At 42.2% G+C, this 25,577-nt stretch overlaps 1 protein-coding gene across 5 annotated transcripts in view; it reads left to right on the top strand.

The window, feature by feature from the left end:
- The first annotated feature begins 913 nt into the window (after positions 1-913).
- Positions 914-25,577, top strand: part of LOC308065248 (uncharacterized protein) — a 59,138-nt gene continuing 34,474 nt past the window's right edge. Inside the window, exons 1-17 of one of the 5 annotated variants that reach the window (XM_080390989.1) lie at positions 914-1,349; positions 5,307-5,421; positions 5,652-5,825; positions 5,933-6,039; positions 6,541-6,678; positions 7,452-7,591; positions 11,089-11,139; positions 13,358-13,391; positions 13,474-13,543; positions 14,750-14,810; positions 15,154-16,130; positions 16,840-16,987; positions 18,577-18,638; positions 19,759-19,861; positions 21,506-21,534; positions 21,638-21,704; positions 21,792-21,836. In XM_080390989.1, coding sequence (XP_080247115.1) covers positions 1,144-1,349; positions 5,307-5,421; positions 5,652-5,825; positions 5,933-6,039; positions 6,541-6,678; positions 7,452-7,591; positions 11,089-11,139; positions 13,358-13,391; positions 13,474-13,543; positions 14,750-14,810; positions 15,154-16,130; positions 16,840-16,987; positions 18,577-18,638; positions 19,759-19,861; positions 21,506-21,534; positions 21,638-21,704; positions 21,792-21,836 — 2,527 coding nt within the window. In that variant the 5' untranslated portion in view covers positions 914-1,143. Of the gene's footprint in view, positions 1,350-5,306; positions 5,422-5,651; positions 5,826-5,932; positions 6,040-6,540; positions 6,679-7,451; positions 7,592-11,088; positions 11,140-13,357; positions 13,392-13,470; positions 13,544-14,749; positions 14,811-15,153; positions 16,131-16,839; positions 16,988-18,576; positions 18,639-19,758; positions 19,862-21,505; positions 21,535-21,637; positions 21,705-21,791; positions 21,837-25,577 lie in introns of all 5 variants that reach the window. The other 4 variants (XM_080390988.1, XM_080390992.1, XM_080390991.1 and 1 more) reach the window with 4 other exon arrangements.

Raw genomic sequence — 25,577 nt, 5'->3', positions numbered from 1 at the left:
GTAGAGTATACCGGACTGTGACATCACCCCAAAACCATATGGTATCTCATAGTAAGGTTTCACCACGCTGAACTACCTAGCGGCATCACCGTAGCAGTACAATACGGAGGAGTCCAAACTTCTCTATACCAAAGGCACAACCTGTCTTTTCATTTCTGTACCACATTTCTGTACGCTCAGGGGGTGTGTTTGTTCTTTCACAGCAGTGCCAGCTCAGCCACATTTAATGGAAAATAACTTTCTGATCCTGTCACGGTAAGGCAGGTAACTAGCTGATGCCTGCAGTCCCCCTCCAGCCCACCTCCCGTTATATTAACCCTTGCAGTTTGTTCCTTTGGCATCCGTTTGCCCAGGCCTAACGATGGCACACAAGCAGTACTGCTCAATAAACCAGGAGAGGAACCGCATCGGAGAATTGTGTGCCCGTAACTCCTTGACGTTTCCTTGCCCTGAACGACAAGCGCTTTCCCAGTTGCTTTTGAAAGCAACTAGGCCCCGCCGGGGGGCAGCTGCTGCCCGGTACGCCGGCACCCCCACGGGCTTCCCAGCAGCGGCCCGAGTGCTCTGCGGGGGGAGCTGCGCCCCCGCCACCCGCCCGGCTTCCCGCCGCCCCCCCCCGCGCTCGGCAGCGCCGCGTCCAGGTGCCTCCTGCCCCACAACCGCCATCCCTCCCTGGCGCCCGCGGGGCAGAAAGTGACGTCACTCGCGTTGCGACGCACGCGGCAGCAACCGGCACGGCCAGCCCCGGAAGTGGCGGTTTGGCATTTATCCGCCCCGCTAACGCTCACGGACTGCCAGAGGCTGCGCATGCGCAGAGCCACAGGCCCTCCCGGCGCGGCGGGCCGGACTTCACCTTCCCATCGTGTCTGACCGCGCCTGCGCGGGTCTCGCTGTGGTGAGGGAGGCGCTGTCTGCAGCTGCCGGCGCTGGGAGCTGCTCCTGCCCTCAGGTTCCCGCCCCCCTGACGGTTCGCTCCGTAGACAGCTGTACCGAGCCGCTGCCCGGGCCCCCGATCCCCCGTCCCAGCCCGGGGCCCCCGATCCCCCGGCCCAGCCCGGGGCCCCGATCCCCTGACGCGGCCCACCGGCTGCCTCCCGCCGTCGCTTCCTTGAGGCGGGACCGTGCCCGCGCCCCTGCCGCGGGATGAAGAGGTTTTTCGGGTTCGGGAAGAAGAAGAAGGGGCAGCCGGCAGCGTCCAGCAGCGCTGCCGAGCCCCTCCCCACCGGTGCCTACGAGCTTCGGCTGAAGGACCTGAGCAAGCTGCACCGTGCGGCCGCCAGTGGCGACCTGGGTCAGGTGCGGCAGGGACTGAAGAAATACAGCATCGACGAGCGGGACAAGGCGGAGCGGTGAGCGGGACAGCGGTGCTGGGGCGGGCCGCAGCTGCAGCCGCCGGCAGCTCAGCGGCGCTGGGAGCGAACAGCAGCATCGCTGCGGGGAGCCTCAGCCTGGGCGGGGAACCAGGTCTGTGCTGCCTGGAGCCCTTTTCGGCCGAGCATCCCCGTCTTGCCCCGGCCCCCTCCGTGCCCTCATTCCCAAGGGTGTCGCCTTGCCTGGGGGCGCAGGAGCGGCAGGGGGCCGGCAGCAGCCTGGCCAAGGCGGGTTGCAGAAGGAGCCTCACGGCCATCCTCCAGGCACGCTTTAAAGGCAGAGTGCAATTGTATACCCCTTTGAGGCCTCAGCGTGCGGGGTGAGTGGTTGAGCTGAGAAAGCTGCACAGCCTCAGCTGGGAGTAACTTAAATAGCGGTAAGCACCGCATTTAGGAAAGGGTTATAGCACAGAGTAAATGTGCTGTGTATTGGTGCTGCGTGGACAGTTGCCAGATGTGCCTTTTGTGACTGTGATGTTGCAGCCAAAGCAACAGTCTGATTTTAGGTGGCAGTTACTTTGCTGTTTGTGCTGTGGCCTTGGTACAGCTAATTAGTGCCTTGGATTGGAAGATCTGGGCAGTGCCATGCAGAAGAAGCTGCTGCTTCTGCCAGGTGTTATGAGGTGTGTTTCTGAGTCAAGCACAACAAGTACTTGGCAGTTGCATCTTAAGGAGAAGCCTTGGGCTGCAGCATAGCTCCTCATGATCCATCATAAGCATGAGGAAATCTGCTGAAGTTTTTGGGTCTTGTATTTGTCAAGCCGTTAATGCCTTTTCTGAAAAGGCTGAGTCAAAACGTCCATGATATTCAAAGGAGATGCTGGTTTTATCAGAGTACTTCAGCATCCTAGGCTGTCTTTTCTGAAGACTGGACTTTTGCTAGCCAACTAGCTTATTGCCCTGAAAACACCTAAAACTATCAGGATTTGTAGGAAAAGCAATGAAGAGTGCAGGCAGTCAGCACGTGGGCTGTGTGCCTGAGCAGTTGCCAGCCAATCTTAGTTTATGCAGCTGGAGGTGGGGCACACAGTTTGAGGTGGCTTGAGCACAGTTTTGTGCATACTTCAGCTGCCAGAGGCAAGGTGCCCGATGGCATTTACAGAAATAGTTCTGAATGTTTGTCTCCTTTTCTTCTTACTACCTTCCCATTCACTGTGGCTGATTCAGTCATCAGCTCTTAGCAGAGCCTGGTATGAAATGTAGCTAGTTTTTGCATTTTAAGTTCACCTCGTCTAGAAAGCTTTATTTCCTCTGGAAGGGTTTCCGACTGTGTGCCAGGCTATTATCAGTGTTATAACAGGGCAAATAAAGTAATAAACTATAAAAAAAAGAAGAAAAAAAAGAAAAGTCAGCATACACATGATGAGCATTGTGATGGTTTCGGCATGATAATGCCCAGTGCTGAAAAGCTGTTGAAAAGCTTATCTGAGAGTGATTCAGTGGACAGAGTCCGCCTGCTTGCTGCAGCCACTGCACACTATACCCAGCCATGAGGGTTTCAAGGCCACCTGTGCCCTCTTAGTGCTTGTGGGTGTGATGTGTTTTGAGTGACCACCAGATGCAGTTGAGTTTCAGGGCTTCATGGTGTTGGAAGAGTTAATATCATTGGAAATAGACATGAAGAATGGGAAATACGTGAAGTAATGGCAAAAATGTGTGTATTGTTCATATGCATATCTCAGTTCTGCTCCTCAGGATTTCCAAAAGCAAAATCCTGCACCAGGGACATGGCAAATATCACACGTACAGGTTCCCTCCATAAAGTGGGTTCTGTAGCCCATAAGACCTCCCAAAAAATGTGCTTGAAACAGCATCAGTTAGGAGCAGGCAGCTTTCAGAGGTGGTCTAGCAAAACCTTCAGCCTCGCTGACAGAGATGGGGAAAAGTCAGCGCAGAGTTGGAAGCACTGTAGGCACAATGCCAGCTAGTCATGGATCCTGGGTCAAAGCTAATCACTAAGAGAGATTTACCCTGTCAGCTGCCTGTCAGACTGAACTCTAGAGCTTTTCATTGCTTGGCTTGTAGCTGCTGGGTTGTCGGCCCAAGGGCCATTCAAAGTGCGTACTGCCAACCTGCTGTTTCCCAGCGGGGTTGTTTCGTGGCTGCTCAGGCATCAGCACTTCTCCTCTACTCTATAGGTGATCAGTGTAGCATTGCAGCAGCAGCAGGAGGAACAGGATTTGGGCAGTGTCCCCAGGGCTGGGTGGCAGAAGAACTTTGGTGTTACTGGAGGCCTCTTGCAGGGACAGGCAACCCTGAACACTGGTGTTCTCTGCCAGCCTGTTCCCTGAAGTGGATCTTCTGTGGAGCACAGCAGGCCTCGCTCCAAGCAGAGCGATCTCCTGTTGACAAACTGAGAGTCTGGGTTGAGGAGGACAGCAACAAGTCCACAAGTTTTCTGAAGGCTTTTCTGTTTGCAGTGCTGATAGTGACTAGTTCACATTTGTCATGTGTCCTAGTGGTTGGTAGTAGCAGATTGTGGACTCCTTCATAACCAGTCCTGGTTAGCTTTCAGATAATCTCAGTCAGTCATTTCTTCAGAGAGGAAGGATCCTGCATATTTACATGGGAATTTCTGAAAAAGTGGTGGTAGTTGGTCTGGAGGTACTCTTCTGTTAATGCTCCAGTCTGTTCCCTGTCTGTAGCAAGACATTACAAGTTCTTTGAAGTTTTCTGTGTTTCTCTCATCCTCTTCTTTGTTGCAGTGGAGGAGGCTTGTCAACTGCCCTGTAACAAGTATCTGCATTACAAATTGCTGTGTTTCTACATCACCTGCCGCTGCATTTGTGTACCTCTCCCTTTCCATTCCCACTTAGCCAGGGAGCTGTCGTGCTCCTGTCTCAGCAAGGTACCAAAACAATTGCAAGGTTGGTTGAGCTTTCCTAAATAGAGAGAAGGACCTACCTACAGCGATGTGGTTCAGAACTAGTGCTGGTGTTCCCCTCAGTTCATGAGCAACTGTGGGATTTTTATTGCATCACCTTCAAGGGAGGAAGGTTCCAGCTGTTTTCTAGCTTGTCTCTTGCTCTGTTGGGACAGGTGTCCTGCAGAGCAGCAGGTGCTTTGCCTTTGCACAGAGTGAAGCTTGTGCTGATTTGTGCCTGTGACTTAGGGGGAAACACATGCAAGGACTTTCTGGACAATTTCTTTCAGTGTAAGTAGGCTGGTTAATTGACATCAGACCTAAGATGTTCTGTGGTTTGAAGGAGTCCTTTTCTTTCTGGCAAGGTTTTAACTTGAAGAGAAGAGTTTCATTTTCTTATGCTGGTCATGTATTATGGAAACACAGTATTTCCTCCCTGGAGAGGAATTCCTCTGTAGTAGGCTTATTATGACTATCATAGTTATACATATTGGAAAGATCAAATATTACTTTCCTGTACTCAGGATTACAGTGTTCTGTTGTCTGGTTTGCTACATGTTATCGCAGGCACTTTGGTGCAAGTGAGTTCTTGGTTTTGCTGCAGTAGTAAGCAAGCTAGAGGAAAAGCAGAAATTCTCAAAGTGCAGAGAAACACTAATACTCTTTATATAAAGCCCGTCTACATCTCTGATACACTTCTGGCACATGAATAATCATAGAAGAACTTAGAGGTTACTTGCCATAGTGCTCAGATTCCCAAGCTTTGGTCTCTTTTGCTGTGCCACAGGTGTAGTCCTGCTGGAGGCAGTGACAAACACCTGAGCACAGGGATCTGTGCAGATTAAGTTGTACAGTGAAGGAAATGGCACCTCACTAAGCAGATGCTGTGGAGGGGTTTTGCTAGCCAGTCTTGGGTGTTTGGTGAGCAACTGCTGTTACTGGTAACAGAATGAGAAATCAATTCTTAAGCTTGCTTTTTGCAAAGTGAAACTTGTGGGCATATCAGTTTATCACAGCCTGAAATTATCTCTCTAGTTGTCTGTTTGTGCTAATTTAATATGTTTAATTTTTAGGACACCTCTGCATCTCGCTTCTGCAAATGGCCATGTGAATGTTGTTACATATCTAGTGGAAAACAATTGTAAGTTAAATCTTACTGACGGTGATAACAGATCACCACTGATGAAGGTATGTGGAATATGTTATACTCTTGTAAGTGGGACTTGTCAACTGTGCATTAAATGGGAGGTGCCTGGGAGGATTCTTTACACAGCTCTGTGTAGAAGCATGCATGTTGTAATCCACATGGAATAGGCATATGTTAGCTAAGCTCTGAAGGTGCTCTTATTTTCCAGCATTGGGAAGCTGGGGCAATTGCAACAGAGTGCTGGAAGTTCTTCCTTTTGTGTTCTTCCCAGGCAGTACAGTGCCATCAAGAAGAATGTGTAGCTATTCTGCTAGAGCACGGTGCCAACCCACATCTGGCAGATGCTGACGGCAACACTGCCCTTCACCTTGCTGTCCGGTGTCCGAACACAACTGTAGCGGGGCTCTTACTTGAGTATAATGCCAATATTGATGCTCAGAATAAGGTAAATTTTTGTATTTGTTAAGAAAGTTCTTTCAGAAAGTTGCATTAATATTTCTCTTGTAGGGTTTTTTTACTTTGATTTTTAAATTTATTTATCTGTCCTTTCAGGAGGGATACACTCCACTTATTCTTGCTATCTCTGAGCATCATGAAGATATAGCAGAGTTTCTTCTTCAGAAAGGAGCTGATGTGCATGCTCGAGATCACTGTGAAAGGTTAGCGGTTTGTGGGTCTCTTTAGTATTCTTTAGGTTGGATTGTTGAGAGGCATGAGGATGAGCTCTGAAAAAAACCCAAGGAGCCACATAGCAGCTATTTCTGTATAACTTGTGAAAGCATGTTTGCGCTTGGCTGTTGTCATACCTCAGTGAGTGCTTTCCTCGTTGAGGATTACTAGAAGGCATTGTCTGTGGTGGCCCTTCTGACAGGAAAAATGCTATTAGTTCAGCAGCACTGCCTCAATTTGAAAAAACATCTCCTGCATAGTGGCATAATTTGTAAGTGTTGTCTATGTGGAAGCTTTGTCTGAAGATTGAACATTTAATTGTTTTGACTCCCTCTTGCATGTTATGGTTGCTCTTAATATGTAATGAAAACTACTTTTTCTTTTGCTCATTCAGTAATGAGGACAGTAGTTTTTGAGAGCAAATAGGAGCAAAAATAATTACAGTGTCTGTGTCAAATGATCGATTTCGTATCATATTTTTGATGTTTCAGAACCCCACTTATGACTGCTGCTTCTGGTGGAGTGCTTAATTTAATAAAAGTTCTTCTTCGATATGGTGCTGATGTTTCCCATAAAGACACTAACGGATGGACAGCTGAGGATTATGCTGTTATTCATGGATATTCTAGGTAAATTTTTAACTTTATCATTAGAATAAGTTGTCAGTTGTCAGTGTGGCTTTTGAACGTTTTTGGTAACAGCACCAGTTAATGGTATGTTGAGACCTGTCCTGAAGCTGTGCTCAGTGACATCTTCTGATATGTATCTTTCCCTGTGTCTAGTATTAATCTGGAAGTTGAGGAAAATTTCCACCCAGAATTGTCTGTTAGATTTCAAGTTTTGTTGCTAAACTTGCACCTGCCCAATATAAACTCTAAAACATGTCTGTATCCTACAGTTATCCAGAGGTAGAACTTCGCAAACTAAAATGCATGTCAATCCTCAGGCCAGCACCATTGTCCTTACTGACTTCCACTACTACGACCAGGAACTACCAGCCTTTTGTTTCAGAGATCTAACTGATAGCCCTTTTGTTAAAACCTTAAGCAGTTTCACCCCTCTTATGGAATAGCTTTGTACCTGTGGGTATCCCTTCTCTAAGGGTTGTGGTTGTGTGTGCTTAAAAGCTGGGCTGAAAATACTGTGCCAAGCTGGAGCTAATAGCTTCATAGGTATGGATATGCATCTGTAGAGTGAACATGACTGTATGAATACTGAAGTATGTAATAGTCGTGCAGTAAGTTCTGTGTGTATTATCCTTAGTGAATACATACAAGTATATGAATTCATGGCTATGAATATATGTGGGATGGATAAGTGGCTGTTAACTATTCTGTTAAACAGTATATGCAAGTATGTGGTTGTTTTTACCAGATATGTTTCCTCTCTTTTCCCTATATAGTCTTAGTAAACAACTGGCAGAATATGCGGACTGGGAAAATATAGGAGAAGATGATGCACAAGGCGTCCCAGGACTTAGAACTCCTCACCGAGCCAGAGCCACTGGCTTTACATTGGGTGCACCTGCTGTGGACAGAGGAGGTAGGATCTTTAATCATGGAGGAGCTCATGAGGAAAAATCACTATGGCCTTTTTCTTTAGGGGGTTTGTATTGTCAGCGCTCACTGTGTTCCCCATCGACTTTAGTGGAGGCATCAGATGGAGTAGCGCAAGAAGCTTTGTGAAAATGCTGACTTGTTGCTAGCTGGAGGTGCTTCTTGTCAGGTGTGAAGGCAGCTGCAATTTGTGTGCTACGTGCTCGCTTATAGGGTTGTTGCGTTCTGCCTGTCAGATTGCCCATCTGTATAGGTTTTCATACAGAGAGAGAAGGGGGACAGGGAAGGAACTAGGTGAGAGTGGTTTTGTTTTTGGTTTTGGGGTGCGTACTTTTACCTATAGATGGCCATTCAGATTGTGAAAACAAATTGCAAAAGCCGTAGGTTCACGCTGCGTAGTTGTTCATCTTCCTGTAGTTGGGAAGCAACAGATGAGTTAGCAGGACCATACATGTCTTGTTGATTTCCACTGAGTTTGCGTGTTGTTGTTTTAATATTAATAGTTTCACCTGCACTAAGTTGCTTTGAGTGAGTTGTCTTATTTCTCAGCATCAGTTATGACTGTTTCTGTGTAGGTACTGCAAAGACATACTTAGGAAAAATTGTCTTGGAAAAGTAACTTTGTTAGAAATAATAATGCAGCTTCTGCGTGTACTGTATCTTCTTGGACATAGTTTGATTTACAGTAAAAGTAACACTTCTTCCACTTCCAGTAATTTTATAAAGTAAACTTTAAAAAATCCACATTACCTTATGATCCAGAAAAGCAATTAAATTGCCTTGTTATCAAAAAATTAACTCCTTCAGTGAGTTAATTTTAAATTAAAAAAACTAACTCCATAGTTTTTAAGATCCAATCTATGCTTACGAGCTCATATAGCCCTGGAGGTATCTTAGAAAACTAATACTTGAATATAGATCGAACTGTCTTGTACTTTACATCTCAGGCCCTACAGTGGGAAGTTTTATTCTTTCTGTTTTTTTTAAGAGTGTTACATCAGAACTTTGTGGCAAATGGGCAGCAGACAGTGTTCAAACACAGTTTATTACTCCTTTTTTAGATATGTCATGAAATATGAGCAAAACATGGGATATTTTTCCTAATTGACTTTTACCAGATAGGGGAATTTAATTTAGAGCCAAACTTTGTTCCTTTGACTTAGGAATAGTTATTTTGATCTAGTCAGAGATATGTAAAGTTTCTTGATAGATTGAAGGAAGATGTGAAGGGGTTTATATTTTATTTTATTTTATTTTATTTTTGGAAAGGGCTTGGTACAGGTAGTTTAATCAACAAAACATTGCTTTTACCTAAACAGCACTCTGTTGCTGCCTCCTGTGCACGTAGATAATTGCTGTGTACCACACTGTTATGGCTGACAGGCCTGGGTTATTTTAAAAGATGTGGCTTGAAGAATAGTACTGTTGTGTGATTCCAAAATTAATATACCCTCAGAGAAATATGGGTTCTTGTACCAAATAATTTGCTCAGTTCCTTGAAAATGATAATAGTACTAATATAAGCCCACAATATTATGGGAAGTCCTCACTTGAAGAGGCATAGTAAGTGTGAACAGAATGTTATGTGGGTTAAGGACTTGGGAGGAGAAAGAATATGCTGTGTTCTCAAACTGTTTATAGTAGGGCTTGTTTTCTTGAGTAGTACAAATCTTTTTCTCCTTGTGCACAGTCTCTTAAAAAATGACTCTGGCCTGTTGAGTGAGAGAGATTAGTAGCATGCAGGGAACACTTACTGGCATTGATTCTGCAGTCTCTTGCTTGCACCCACAAAGCACAGGTCCTGCATCATGAGTCCCTTTAGGCTGCAGTAAAAGCTTTGAAGCCCCCATTAGAGGGGAAGCTAGATTGATCTTGAGACAACAGAGGAATACCCACTTTGAATTCTTTGTTTTAATCTTGCTCTTCATTCCAGTTTTTCTGGCATCTTCAATGTAGTCCTTATTTCTTTTACTACTTTTGCACTTGTTGAACATTCTTCAAAATACTGTCCTCTAGTGAGCAAGTCGGTATATTTAAGAAGTTGGCTCACGCTTATTTGGGTGTTTACTTTTTGTCAGAACATGAACCTTTTTGTTAATTACAGACGGAGTTGCAAAAACCTCCAAATGAATGGCTTCCAGCTCTAGTGTATTGGATGACAGACTTTTCAGATTTGAAGTTGGAATTTCTTTGGCAAAAAGTAATTATGCAATTTTTCTAACGGCAGGGGTTCGGATTTCTAGTATGTCTGCAGTGGCAGCTTTTTTTAGCTGCTGCACTGCATATTAGTGTATTGTTCCTTCCGTGTTTCCTCGAGTCCCTACAGAAACCATTGGGTTTTCATCATAGAGCTCTTGGAATAGAAATGAGTGCTTCAGTGTGATTTATATCTCCTGAGGTCAGGAAACGTTATCCTGTATCACCTTTTAAGAAGACCAAGAAATGGAGAAGGAATGAGAAACAATCTCGAGGTCCTTTTTTTAACTCTTAAGTGTGTGGTTTTGATAGGAGTCCTCTTGCCACATCCATTCCATGTATTTGTGGTAGCATCAATATAAGCAGGACTCCCTGCTGCTCTGAGGCAAATGTTATGGCCTTGTCACAATGAAATTTGGTGTTGGATAGCTGCAATAACAGAACCACACCATTCATTGATGTAAAATATAAAATTGTACTAAGTAGGATGGGTAGAGCAGGTGGATGGTGATTTATATTCTAAAGCTTCTCTTCCACAACACACAGACATGCGTACACACACAAACACACGTGCATGATGCTCACACCAGTCAACGCAGCGGTTTTGGTCCACTTGTGGCCTGCCCTATAGCCCTGGGGGAACAGGGTATTCATTCTGACTGCTTGTCATACCTGTGTTCTGGCTGGTGGCGTAGCATTTGTATGTGAACAGCTCAGCAGGTCAAATCAATATATGCAGGGCTTTTACCTTCGAACTGAGGTAGGAGGGGCATATGTTTGCATCAGGTACCATCTGACACAAGTGGCTAGTGTATCTCTGAAGTTTGTTGGCACCTACGGATTTTGGGGATGCTTAGACAGAGGGATTTTAAGTGTGCTGTATGCTGTATGTATAAAGCACTCTACAAATACGAAGGAATTGCATTTGCTTTCGGTGCTAGACAAGGACTAGTCAAGTTGAGAGACATATAAAGTTGGCAGTACATTAAATTTCCAATAATCTGTTTCAGTATTTCAAAACATTGGAATATAGGTATTTTACATGGAGCAAGTACATTAAGTTACACTGTTTGGCACTGTCCCTTAAGAGTAGAGTTCTGTAGATTGTGATAGGTGTTGCTTCTAGCACTTGTAACTGTAGAGTAGGCTGATGGCCACAGTACATTCCCCCTTTGCTATAGCTGTGTTGATGTACTGATTATGTTTTCCAAATTTCTGGGAATTCACATTTATTCTGATGTCATTGTTTGGTCTGTCCTTGACATGCCTTTCCCTAAATGGATATAGGAATGCAACAATCTCCTAACCAGACATCAAGAACAGGAAAAACAAAGAAAGGTATTCTATACAGTAGCATTTCAAATATGAAACATGTTGTGTGATGTACAAATACTAACACACCTATGATGTTTATTATCTTGGAGGTCTCTATTCTGATGGTTTTGGTTTTATAAATTAGGTCTGAGAGCAGGCTCTGGGCGCTTTTTATTTGTTTGCATGTTTTGCATGGGTCCTTTATTACTGAATTGAGTGTTTGCTTTGTGTCATTGTTGATAGTAAAAAATTTTTTTCAAAAAAACATCCCCAGAGACTGCTTTTCTAGATCCCATTTCTACAGCAGGGCATCAAGGTCTGTCTGAAAACTAGCTCATGAACTTTCTCTCTTGCTTTCTAAAGCACAATGGGAACTGGTTTTGATCATTGCTTGAAGTTACTATACATCGAAAGCAAAAGTTCAGATAACTTACTCGACATGGTATGCCCTTTGTTTTCTTTTCCTTTTAATGATTTTGTCCAAGAGCTCGGTTTGGCTGTCATCATCCAACTTTATGGAAGGTCACCAATCTCCTGTTTATAAGCAACTTCATTTTGTGATGATAGTTAACAAGAACTAGTTATCGAGGAATTGAGGAATACTGAAATAGATAGGATGTGGAGGTTACATTTGTTTTTTTCCTTTCTGTCCTGGGAATTGAAGAGGCCTTTTATTTTGTCTTAGTTGTTGATAATTGAGAAGTTTTAACACTCTTCAGGCAGGATTCCTAGAGTTCAGATTTCTTTAGTACATCAGTGATGTGCTGGAGTGCACAGTCGTTGAGTTTGCAATATATGTTTCTGGGCCACACTACCATCCGGAGGGATCTTGACAAGCTGGGTAAATGGACTGTCAGGCCTGTCTTACAGAATTCAACAAGGGCAAATGCCAATTCCTGCACATGGAAAGGAGCAGCCACTTGCTACAACACGTGCTGGAACTGCCTGGCTGGAGCTACTTTGCTGGGTATTCCCCAGAGGGTCTTGGCAGAAAGTGAGCTGAGAATGAGCCAGCAGGGTGCCCTGCCAACTGAGAAGGTTAACGGTGTCCTGGGCTGTATGAAGAGCAGCATAGCCAAGAGGCTGAGGAAAGTGATTGTACACCGCTACGTGGCACTCACTGGATTGTGTCCAGCCCCCTGGGTATAATTTTGAGCCCTCAGTGCAAGAGAGATTTGTCTTTCATCAGTGAGCAAGTTCAGTGGAGGGCCATCAGACTTTGTCGGGGCAGGACTCCTTGCTTTTTGGGGAGAGGCTGAAGGAACTGGGCTTGTTCAGTGTAGAGAAGAGATGACTTTGAAGGGGACCCAGCAGCAGCTTCCAGTATGTATAAGGAGAAGACAAAGACAGGCGCTTCCCGGTGGTGTGTGACAAGGAAGCAAAGATACAAGAGGCATAAAACAAGAGAATTTCTAATGGAATGTGGGAAGCTTGGCCATGGTAAGAACAGTAAAACAGAGAGGTTGTGCAGTCTCCCTCCTTGGAGTTGTTCAAGATCAGACTGGATAAAGCCCTAAGCAGCTTTATCTGACCTTGGAGCTGAGTCCGCTTTGAGGAGGTGGTTGGCTGAGAGACTTCCTGATATCCCTTGTGACCTGATTTATCCTGTGATCCTATGTGCAAGTTGCCTTCATAACACTGATGACAGCTTGGAGTGTAGTATAGAATGCCCTGGTTTCGCCTGTTTTGCCTGTTGAATACCTTTTTTGGTGCAGTGTAGATTCTTCTACCTGAGGATAAGCTTTAGATCTTGGTTATGCTTTTTGATATTTCTCCCCTTTTCAGAATAATCTGTAACTGGGTAGAGCAGCAGCTGGGATAGTATATAAAATGGTAACATCTCTGTAAATAATGTATACTCGTGTGTGCAGTATGAGTACTTCAACAGTTCATTTATTTACTGTCATGCTAAAGCACCAGTATTCTGTTAACTGTTTTATTAACGTAGCATATTCATGCTGTGCTAGGGTTTTTTAGTTTAGAAATAGTTCTTAAACTTTTAGGTTGTAAAGTTCAAAGGAGATATAACTCTGGCCTTTTTTGTTTTCTTTTTATAATTCAGTGTGACTTGAAAAAGCAGTTGTTTGGAAATGCATTCATTCATGCTGTCTTATGTTGAGTTGACTCCCCAGAGTTTCATTCTGTTATGACATGTAGAGTTGTCCATGTTAAATGTTTGTATGCGCTGGTTAATTTTTAGCATGCCAAATCTAATTTCATCATGTCAATTAATGTTTGACAGCAATAGATGACTTGTCGCAAGGAGACTCGATCAGGTAAGACTTTAAACATACCCAACACTTACCTGAGGAATGATTTCAGAGAGACAGTACTCATTTTGCTTTACCTTTTAAGAAGCTCGGAGAAGGAGGGGAGTGATGTCAGTTGGAATACTTCTGAGGAAGAAGAACTCGGTTTTACTCCCAAGGTATGGTGTATTTACAGTAGATGTCCTGTAAAAGTAAGTGTTTTGAAGGCAATGAGGGATTGAAAGAAACTGTGGTTCCAGCCAATATTGTTTTCTCCTTAGAAGCAGTCTCTGACTTGCCAGCCTTTCTTCTGCTGTGAGTTTTTCCTAAAAGATCTGTAGCTGTGGCAGAGCATGCAGTAGATTTGTGGTTTGAGGCAAAAGAGCAATAGGTGACGAGATAAACCACCACAGTTTTATTTGTTCTTGTTCATTTGAGTCAGATTTTAAGTTTGTAAGTTACTGTTATAACCTATTCTGTTCTTCCCCAAACACTGTTAATGTTTCCTGTAAATTTCGTGATAGAATCCTGACTGATAAAGGGCATTTTTTAATGAAGATCTACTGAAATCCTTCATCACCTAGTTCTCCTTTCCTCCTCATCAGGTTACTTAAGAGTGCTCAGTGGATGACTTACTCAAATGGGTCATCTTTTTTTCTTCTATTGAGATGGCATTCTGTGCTTGCATGTAATCTCACACTGCATGTTTTCCCTCTTTTTTGAATGCTTGGGTAGTATTATTTTTGTCAGCTACAAGCTCTCACGCCTACTTTTTTTGCTAATGTTCTGAAGAATTATCAACTTCTGCAGTGATGTCTGGAGCATCTCTTCTGTTGCTCTGGGATTCTGCAGTGATGAGGAACCAGTGTGGTATTCAACCTGCTCTGTAATACTGGAGATGCAAGCATGTTTAGTTTTAACATGATTTCATTTTCTTGCACAGATTTAAATAAAAATGATGCATTTTTTGGGCATGATTTTGAAATTTAAGGATATTTCATTAAGTGTGCTTGCAGGAACTAATTAATGCATTAAGTCTAGGGTTCTTAACAGTTACTTTCCTTGTGCACGCTTGCAAGTAAGCATCCAGAAGCTGCGATCTTAAATATAACTGAATTTTACTGAGATATTACAAATATTAAAAACAGATTCTTAGAACTGTTATGCATGTAAACATAGTTTTGGAAACAATTTGCAGAAGGGTGCCTGCGCAGTATTTTGGGGGTGAAGTGCTCACTGAATTGCATACAAAAAGGACAGCCTGATTACATTTACTGTTCAAGATTTGATGTGAACAAAGGATTTGTTGTTGTCATCGTTAGTGTTCTAAAAAAAAACAAAACAAAAAACGCAACCAAATTATTTTTTGGCTTCTTTATTTACAGAAGCTGCAGAAGCCAAACTTGGCACTGTTAATGAATGCTTCCCAGCAGTTCAGGAAAAACAGTAAGCTATTTGGAAAAGATTGCATGGTATACTAATATATAAAAGTAGATTTGCTAAGTAGTTTTTTAAACAATTTTTTTTCCTATAGTGACTGAGAAAAGTAGCATTTTTAAAACACAGCACTTAGTCATTTCAGAAAAGATAAGTCATATTGTTAAAATGAAGATATTAATCCCCTCTTAAGCCTTTGTCCCTGGCCAAGTCCTTCCTCCATCCTGCCCGTCCTTTACATGGTTCCTTTTCCAGACATTCACAGATTACTCCATTAATCTGATAACGTGCCTGTTGCTATTTACGTAACTCCTTTTGTTCACATGCATTTTTCCTTTTCTTGTGCTTTAAGATGATGGTGATGGTTCTAGAACTGAAATCCCTAGGTCACCAAAGAAAAGCCTCAAACAAAGAACCTTGTCAGATGCAAACCGGAACAAAGGAGAATGTGGAGAACTGTTGAATCAAGATGTCTCAGATGCAAGCAACCTGGAAGAAGAAGAATTGGAGGAGGAGGAGGATGAGGATGAAAATGACAATGGATATGACAATGAAGATTATGAGGAGGAAGAGGAAGAAGAAGAGGAGGAGGAGGAAAATCTTACTCAAGATGAAAAGGAGGAGGAAGATCTGGAAGATGAAGAAACTCAGTTTAATGATATACTGGAAGAGAAACAGAGGGAGAAGAGAGAACCTAAAGGGGAAGTTAATCAGAAATTGGACTGTGGAGCTGGAGTTGTCTGTGATGATGGTGAAATAAGTCAAGAACTTGATGAAAACGTGGAGAAATCTGTTGATACTCCTGTGTCTTTTATAGCTGGGTCTTATGAAAGGTTGCAAGAAAATGTAACTGCCGTGTCTCCAAAGATAATGAATAATGAAGTATCTTGCAAGTCAGTACCAAAGCCAACTGTCTTTCAAAATCTAAATAATTTGCAAGATAAACAAGAAAGTTGGAACAAGAAAAGCATAATTCAGGAGAAGTTGAACAGAAATGATGACTCCCATTTTGCAGGCTCTGAGATGACAGACTGGAAAAAAGAGACACCTCAGCTTCTCTCAGATAGCTGTGGTCTTAAGGAGAAAAAGTCAAGCTTCAGTAATGGCTTTGAAAGTGATAATAGTTCTTGGTCAGCAAGAAAAAACCCAAGGCTTGAAAGTCAAAGACCAGACTCTGTTGTTCTTGAGCATGTGGATGATGAAGATACAGAAGAAGAGCAATATGAAGTAGATAATAAAGTCTGTGAAGCACTGAAACAAGAAAGTGAAAACTTAGGCTTGAATAGGCATGAAGAAAATTTAAGAGCAGCATTTCACTCAAGCACCAAGGTAAGTTGTATAAGGACGATTCAATCACAAAGGTATTTTCTAAGGATAATAATGGTAAGAACCAAATGGCAAACTGGATTTCTGGTAGTACTTCACATATATCCATCTTTTGATCATCCTTTTTTTATATTAGAAAATGCCTTACTCCTAACCAAAGCAGTTTCTTAGATATAAGAATAATATCAGGCAGTGTTTTCATTTATTTTTTTTTACTGGTTACAGTGGTTTTGCAGGAGAAAGAATAGGCAGTATAATTTTTCTGAAATCATTTCGGTTTTTCTCAGTTGTATGAACAGGTTTTATCTGTCAGGATTTATTACCATTTAGTAAAATTCATGGTGTGATGGCTGAAAGTGAGGAAACAAAAAGGTTGAGTAAGATTGAGGGCAGGAAGCTAGTGATTTTCCTTGGAGAAAAGTAGAGGAAAAGGAGTGTGTTCCAGAATGATGTAACTTAAATGAAAGCTAGAGTTAGGCTGGCATGAGGAATTGCTTCTCAGGAGCTTTGCAGAACCAGGGTTAAGACTTAGGACATGAGTCATTGCTGTCTACTCATAGATTCCCATGGAAAAACTGAAGGCCTTGTGAAAGAAAGCTCAACAAAGTTTCCCTTTTGTCTTGCACAAGAAAAGTGTTTTTAAAATTGTCAATCGGTGGCTGAGAAGATGCTTGTTTCTGCTATTTTCAGCTGTTTGGTTAATCTCTTTTAGGAAAAATCACCTAAACGGGAAGAAGAGGAGGAAGAGCAGGAAAAGGAAGACACTGGTGAAGAGCTACAAACTGCAGTTGTTGACGGTGTGAAAAATTCTATTCGTAATGATAGCCGTCAAGTCCACAGTGCTTCAAAAGACAACACTGGTGAGAGAAATGAGTTAGTAAATACTGATCCCACTTCTTTCCTATAAACATTAATGCACAGTAAATGAACCAAAATGGTGATTGACTTCTGGAACAGTTAGGTTTTCCCTTGCCTGTGAACCCTAGTGGGCACTGGCAGAGAAGGAAAGTAGCTTTTGTTCCTTTTCATTCGTTCTTGAAGAAGAAATTGTGGCCTTGGATTCCAAACAGTGCTATATGGAGCAAGTGTCATTCTTGGTTTTGTTGCTGTGTTCTCCCTGAAGCAATTAGAACAAAATGCACAGATGAAAAAGGGAAGGACTAGAGTGTCTTGGGTGTGAGAGTAGTTCCCTTTCTGGCCCATACTGTCAGACTGAAAAGTTGTGATTGCTCTTGGCTGAAGCCTGGGAAAGATTTGAGTCAATCTGAGAGAAAGCTGTTCTGGTCCAGTGCCTCACCTTGTCCAGTTTTAAAATGGAGAAAGTCTCTCCAGTGCCACACTTGTGTGGGCTTGAAAGCATTGCCACGTCAGTCAGGGCTGAGCACTTTGGTACTCACCTCAGGTCTTGGAGCAGGAGTAGAAGGCACAGTTTCCATTGTCTGTCTCTAGAGAGTAGTGTGGCATGGTAGATGTTACCGGAGCATGTATAGCTGCTGGTTAAATGCTACATGGGCCCTGGCAAAACTTGCTGTATTCCAGATGTTGTGCCTATACACGCCCTTCTGTCTCTGCATTTTACCATAAGCATGCATTTGGCACAGTGTAAGTAGTCATAGCTGAGGCTGGAACCAGTAGTTGCCCTCTGCTAGGATGGGTGCCCTCACTGGTCTCTAGCTCCTTTCCCCGTTTTTATGTGCATGTCTCCACAAGAGTGAATCCTGAATCATTTTTTACCTAATGGACTAGCTTAAAACAGAAATGAAGATAGTTTATTCTGGCCAGGAACCTACTGAGACTGAGCCTTACATTTGTCTAGTAGAGAAGAGATTTGGATGTTAGCCCCCTGAGATAGAAACAATTTTTTTGTGTGTTTGGGGTGAGTTTTTGGGCTGTGAGCCTCTGCTCTTTTTAAATGGCAACACTTAGGTGTCTGCCTTCTGGGAAGGTGCAAGATAACAACTGTTGGTCAAGGAAGATCTTTGCTGGTAGTGCTACAAAAGGAGCATTGTTTCTTGGTGATTTGAGTGTGAAGATATGTTGGATGATGTTTCTACGGTACTTGTTGTACAGTGGATAGTGGTAGTCAGTGGCAATTTCTGGAGCTGTAGACCAGAGAGCAGGTGACCTAAACTCCGTATAGCACCGGACTGCAGCGTGCTGGAGCCCCTTCCTAGGTGTGACCCAAACACGTGTTCGGTGTAGCTTGTAGCTGTGCCAGCTGTTGTGCATAGCCGTCTTCTGCTGGAAAGGAGGCAGGAGAGGTGGCAATCTAAAGGAAACACCATGATGTTTCTGGGTGTGAAGAAACCCTTGAATAGCACTCACTTCTTAGTTTGTCCTCAGCAACAGAACCACTGTGCATCTTTTGGATGCAGGGACTGACTGATGGGGAAAAGCAGAGTGAAATATAAACACTCAGTGCCTCCCTTCTTTCTTACTGCATTTGTAGGTGCCCTGACAGCAGTTGGAGCAGAGGAAGAGGAAGATGCTGAATCTCCCTGGGATTCTGAGGTATTTCCTGTGAAGGACTGTGAAGACACCCACTGGTGGGGGTGGGGAGTAAGATCCAGAAGCACTCGGAGCTTGGGCCCTGCCATTGATGAGGCTTATGTCCTCTTTTCCTGGTTCTGCTGTATGTCTGTAGCTGGGGGCCCTTGAAATACTTGTGCTGTGTACTAGCTGTTCAGTAGGCCTGGGATGAAGTTAAGTCTGTCTAATGATTTGGGTCTCATAGCAACTGGCCTTTTGAGTTTAGTTTCTAGTATAGTATTGAGGCAGTGAAGTTTCTTGCTGCTTAAAATACTCTGAGCTTCTCACGGGGGCTGGTGGGATTGTTGCTTTTTCACCACACAACTTTGTCCTGCTGACCTGTTCAGTGGTTGCCCTTAGGGCCTACAGCCTAGATGATTAGCTACTTCTGTAAAGATCCTTTCTACCTTTTTGGCCCTTTTTGAAAGTAATGTTCAACAGAGATACCACACGGTCTGGCTGTGTTTGCCCCTTTAGTTCTTTCTATCTATGGTAATGGGTTAGAAGAAAACAAGCAGAGTCTGTAGCTTACCCCCTCTGACTTTTCTTGTGAGGAAGAAGGAACTCTTCCCCATCCCCTTCTTAAAAATACAAGGCTAAAATATTACTGGGTTTTTTTAGGTAGCCTTAGTTTCTGTAAGCTTTGTCTTGCTAGTCTTTGTTCAACCCCAACAGTCTTGATTCAACCTTTGCGATTGGGAGTAGCCATGTGTTCACTCAGCACTGCAGGATATGTGCCTGGGGAACACCAGCATAAATTTGAGTATCAGGTACCAGTTCAGTACGAAAGTTGGATCACCACAGACCTGCAGTTACTCGTTCACAACCCACATCTTGAGTTACCATGTTAATTCTCTTTTGTGGCTGTGCAGTTTGTCAACATGACAGAATAGTTTAGATGAGTTGTGAGGTTTTTGCCTAAGATCTGAAAACACGCAAGTCTGCTGTGATTTTCCACTGTGTCTTGATGTGCCCTTTCCAAGGGGCTTATCAAAGGCTTCTGTGATTCCATGCTGTGCAAGTTGGCTTAGCAGGAACTTTTTACATAGAAATGAGTTGAAAATTTGTACTGATTCTCACGCATGTGTTTTATGTTATACAGACAGATTCTGAAAGTCCGGAAATAGTATCACCTGGTGTGTTGCTTCCAGCTGCAGACAGACACGGAGCATGCTCACAGATGATTTCAGGGGACCACAAGACTGGTAACTTCCTGGTGGACTAAACGTTTGTCTGTAAACACGTATAGGCTAACATGAGCTTTTATCAATGTCTGCCTTAGGAATGCTGGTATGGTGTGGGTGTGCACTATAGCGATGAAGTGCTTAGTATTTGTTAATTAACACCAGCTATCACAGTGCTTGCTGGCAAGTTTGTAAAGGAAGATATCTTGTTTGCATTATGTGTGTTCTTTGGATGTGTTTCTGCTTTTTTGGATTCAGGTTCTTGTGGCATAGCAATGAAAGTGTATGTGGTTTAGGGCTGTCTGAACATCTAAACATTCCTGGATGATAATGTAGCAGGAGAAATCTATGATCTGGCTAAAGCATTTTTCCCCCCTATCTTAATCTTTTTTATACCTTTCTGTTATGCTTTGCCTAGGAGCTAAAATGTGACTAAAAGTTCAGGTTTTGTTGTGAAGGGTTTCTACCTGTAGTTTGTGACACTGTCTCTTGAGCATCTGGAGCATAGAATGGCAGGGAAGTTTTGCTATTGGGGTAGAACTCTTACCTGAAGGATTTCTTTTTTACTAAATGGTCAGTCCTGCTTGTAGCGTAAGTACAATAGAATAGCTGAAGAAGCTAATCCAATTTTAGTTTAGTAAGCTGGAAGCAAAACTTTAAAAGCTCCTAGGAGCTTGTAAATTTACTTGTTGAGTAGTTGTCATGAAAGTCTGCTTTGTGTGAATCTACTAGATTCTAGTAGATTCATACAAATCCAGAATCAGTGTAAAAAGGGGATAGAAGGTGATTATGATAATCTTTCTAAGGTGTTTCCATACTGCTAGACCACCAAGTTTACTGAAATCAAATGCTGTTAGGTTTTTAACAATTTTTTTAAATACAAAAATTTTGCTGTGGAGCCATTCTTAATAACATTTCATACGCTTCTTTCATGAGAGGACTCAAACTGTAAGATGACTAAAGCAGAGGGCTTGAGAAATATAGGTGGGCCAGTAGATTGTGTGGGTTTGTAAGTTACTTAATGTTGGACAAAAGTCTTTAAAAAAAAAAACTATTTGGAACTGTGTTATAAATGCAGGTTACAAGCAATTGTAATTTGGTTTTTTTCTTTCCTTGCAATCTAAACCAGAACAACCTGATAAGAACTAGTTTGATTCTTCCTCATTGTATGATGTGTATGAGATTTCTATGTCTGCACCCCTGTTTTCTCTGTCCCATCCATGGAAAGGAAAATACCCCTCAACATCACGGTCGTAGTGCTGTTATTTTATATAATTCATAGTGTTATTTTATGAGCATTCATTACAGCAAGCCAGCTTTGGCTTTTGAAATAATCTTTGTAGAAAGCAGGATTCAGCTCCTCAAAATAAGTATTTTGATCTTGTTTTGTTAACAAGCAAGTCCTTATTGCTTCCTATGGATTGTCCTAGTTCTATGATTGTTATTTCTTAAATCCAAGGTGCATGATGGGAAGCATGCATTGTCCATTTCTTGTATACTGATACAAATGCTGTATGATGAGGTAAATTGAATGTTCAGTATCGTAGTCTCGATGAAATAATGCTTGCAACTAATACTTAGTTGTAGAAACTACTGATGTTGGATGGAGTAAAAATTGTATAAATTAAATAAAATAACACTTTCTAAAACATTTTTCACCTCCAGGCTTTTTGGAGACACCCAATAATTCCCAGGTAAGTATTTGTTCATGTCAGACTGACTACTTGTTCTGCTCATTAAATATTATGTAGTTACTTTAAGTTTGATTTTTTTTTGTCATTTTATTGTCTTTCATAGCTGAAGACCTCTGAATCTGTTTTGGAAATGAATGAAACCTCTCCTAAAAAAAAGCAGCAGAAGTCAGGTAATGTTCACTTCATGTGGTTCTGGGTTTAGCTTCATAATCTTTCTAGATAGGAGTATTTAATAAAGCATCTGATTTGTTTTGCAGATCTGTTGGAGGAATTTGGTTTAGGAGATGCAGAAGATGTTGAAGGTATTCATAAAAATCTCTTTGTAGTGTTCGTTTATGGACAGACACATTGTACTTGCAATTTTGTTTCTAATATTAAATGAATGGCTCTAGCAAGGCATCCTGGGAGCAGAAGGTCTGCTGAAATATACCTCTGTGTATGTATTTGCTCCCTCCTCTAGTCTGCTATTGAGCACTGTACATACCCTTTCATGATACACGCTTCCTACACCATACTTGCTGCCATCTCCCCTTTTCAGGCAGTCTTGAAGTCTGCTTTTCTTTCAGTTTCTAAAAAAAACCCCTTCCTGACTTTCCTGGGTCTCTGAGCATGTGCTGTGGCTGATTCCAGGCTAGGGATCTGCAGGCTAGGCTGTCCAGGAGCTGCAGGTGAGGCAGAAAGGGTAATTCTTGGGCTCATGCTGTAGCTGTAGTTTTCAGGAATTACTACTTGCCTGGCTTTTCTCTACCTGTCTGGCAGTTGTTTCGAAACATGTAGCAAACACATTCCTCTAAGGCTTCCTTCTCTTATTTCATGGAAAATGACCAGCAGGTTCAGAGGTGTATGGGAAGGAAGTGGGGAAGAGAGACAAGATGGGAGGAAATTAGTGTCAGCATGTTGTCAGGAATTCTGTTTCCTTTGGAAACAAGACTAAAATTGAGGCAGCTAGCTGGTCCGCTATATATTGGAGAGAGGATATGTAACCTTAATGGTTTTTTAATTTCTTTGTTCTAATGTTTATTGATTTGCATATTTGATTATTTGTGTTGTATTTTGTATTAATCACACTTGTTTATAAGATGAGAAACAATTTGCTACTCAGGTTTTAGAGTTTCTACAACTGGCTCTTGAAATTATAAACCAGAGAGAGGTGAACAGATATGTAGACAAGTAAGTGGACTTGTAACTTCTAAGTATAGAATACAAATAGTTCCAAGTTCTTGGGCATCTTTGCTGTAGGGGAAGAAAAAAAAAAAGTATTGTTCTTTTGACAATAATAGAGATGAAAATTCTCTCTAGCAGTATCTCCCTCCTCCTCCTCTCGCTCTTCTCCCTCTCACGTATTTGCAATGGGTAAGCAGTGAGTCCTCTTTCACCCTTCATTTTGCAGTGACAGTGTTCTTGTAAGACACACAGACATTTGTTAGAAGTTGTTCAGTTAAAACATGAGTTTTGGTTATGTCTGTATTCCACAGTAATGTGGAGTGTAGCCCCATAATGGACCAGTATGTTACAATATTACAAAGAAAGAAAGGAAAGGTTGCCTTTTCATGGCTCATTTCAGGTCAGCTATTTTTCCTGTATGGCTTTATTCATTTGTGTCATGCTGGTTTTTACCCGTATGTTATCTTGAAGGTCAGGTGCTAAGAAGTAGATGTAAAAATTTCTTATTTCTTTCTTTCAAACATTTTATGTTTGAATTTGGGTTTAAGCAAATTAGATTGCTTCAACAAAGCATCATGATTCCTGCAGCACAAATATTTCTGACTCTAAAAGGGTTGAATGCCATCCTTGACAAGTTTTATTTCATAAATGTGGAAAACAGGTACAGTATCTTGAGCAATTAAATATTCAACGAGAGATGGAATTTCCCATTCTATTTACTTTGTTACTGACTCATAGTAATACATTCTTAAAATCTGTTTTTGAGTCAAAATAAAGTAGTGGTGTTCTTATGTTTCCTGTATAGCAGAGTAGCTGCTGTCCACTGTAATCTGCAAAAAGTCATTATGTACAACAATTTATGAGGGAAGTCTCAGAATAGAGTGGAGAGGTAAAGACTAATTGGAAAGACCTAAGATGACTAGAAGTCATTTTTCAGTGCTAGCTAGAGAGCAGACAGAGTAAAAGGTGGAGGATTTGCATCTTTTGTGTGCACTGCACTGCAGGCATCCGTTAATAAAAATACATGCTAGCAATAAATGATAGGCAAAAATACTGGAATTTAATTTACCCTGTGAATTTTTTGTATACATTTTTTTGAATGACAGGCTCTTCAGAAGCCTTGGAGTAGGGTTCTACCAGTGTTTTAACTAAACATTTCTCCCTGTGCTAAAAGTGAAGCACTCTTGGCAATGAGGAGTCATCCTCTTTCACAATGTTGACAAAAGCCAATAATACAGAAAATAGATTCATGAATTACTGCTCCAAGAAAAGAAGAAATTTTACTTGCAACAGCTAATGGGAGAAGTCTGGTTTATTTTTTAGTTATTTTTCTGGTGGTTGGAAAAGTAATTACTGACTAGAGTTACCGACACAATGAGAACTCTAAGGAGGGAAGAACACTGTAGCCTTTCATCTTTCCTGCCTTCTTCCTTGTTCTGTACCCATCATACAGACATTTCAAGATTGATTTAAACCCTATGGAAAAGAATTCTTAGGCCTCCAATGTTACTAAAATCTTATCTAAAGACTGAGACTTCAGACTCAAATAGCTGCTGCTGAAAACTTTACTGTTGACCATGATGGGCAAGGCTGAACAGGAGTTAGGGTTGGTTTTGACTATAGCAGCGTGGCACCTAATTGTAAAGTGACCGCACTCTGAAACAGAATCCAAAACATTAAGACACCTACATACTCTGAACAGAGAATGTGAATTGCATTCTTAGAAGGCCAGTACAAAACTCTGGGTGCTGGCAGGTTTGCTTTTATCCAGTTTTCAGGCAGATACAGTTGACCAGAAAAGCTTATTCAGTCTGTGTTGTGCACAGGAAAGATGTCACAGTTCTCCTGCATCCACAAAATACTTAAAGTCTGTCTTTTAAGCAAAATGGTGGTGTCCATGTTAGATGATGGGAGCGATGACACGTATCAAATGGTATGGTAGGAAGTTGCCTGCATTTTGCTGTTTTTGACCTAAGTGAACATTGGTGAAGTGACAGAAGAAATCTGGTAAGCATACCTTCATGGAAACAGAGTTGGAGCAGCCCCATCTGTCCGACAGACTGACCACCCCCTGCTGTACTTGGGTGGAGAGGCTTCTAGGACTAGCACATACAATGAAAGTTTGTAAAAGGAGTCACCTACAGGAGAAAATGCCAAAAGTGAGGTTGGCCCTGTGACTCATAAATGGTGGACCCTTTTGTATTCTTATGATTTTATCTATTTTCTTCCTTCTTGCTTGCTTTTCTTATGGGAAGAATGTTGTGTCCCTCTCTAGCAGCGAAGCTTTGTGTACAGAAAGGCTGTTAGGTAGAAGCCATAGGATTATGGAGCAGGAAAGGAGATCCAGAGTGATTAAGGTGGAAAGAATCCATCTCTGTTTTTTAGATGCCACACTTGAGCTGCTGGGACTTGTTTCTTTCTGAATACTTGTTCCTTCAAACACAAACAATGACAATGAGTTGCTGCTTCTAAATTGTGTCTGGAACTATTTGGAGTCCAGTTCTCAGATATAACAGAGATTCAAGGTAGGCACCCCATAATGGGGAGCCCAGACTGAGTGAGTGACTGCTTCTGAGGAGTTTGTGACCTGTCCAGTATTACTTAGAAATTCTGAGAGAGGAAAGGGTGGAATCCAGTTTCCAACAGTAAAGACATCCAGATCATGGGTTATTTCTCCACATTTCACAAGCCTGTCTTTCATTCAGTGGCCCATCCGTGTCTTCTGGAACAGATGGGGCAACAGTTTGACTGAAATACTCTGTCTAGATCCATGTCTAGAGACAGATTTGTGTCGTGCAAGGAACAAAGCTGGGGTCTTCAAGATTTCAAGCCTGTGACTTTGTTGTTCATGATTTTCTGTGCACAACACATAGGGAACT

This window comes from Falco punctatus, assembly GCF_963210335.1.
Source record: "Falco punctatus genome assembly, chromosome: 6".
Taxonomy (NCBI): Eukaryota; Metazoa; Chordata; class Aves; order Falconiformes; family Falconidae; genus Falco; species Falco punctatus.
This window is presented reverse-complemented; position numbering and strand designations above follow the sequence as displayed.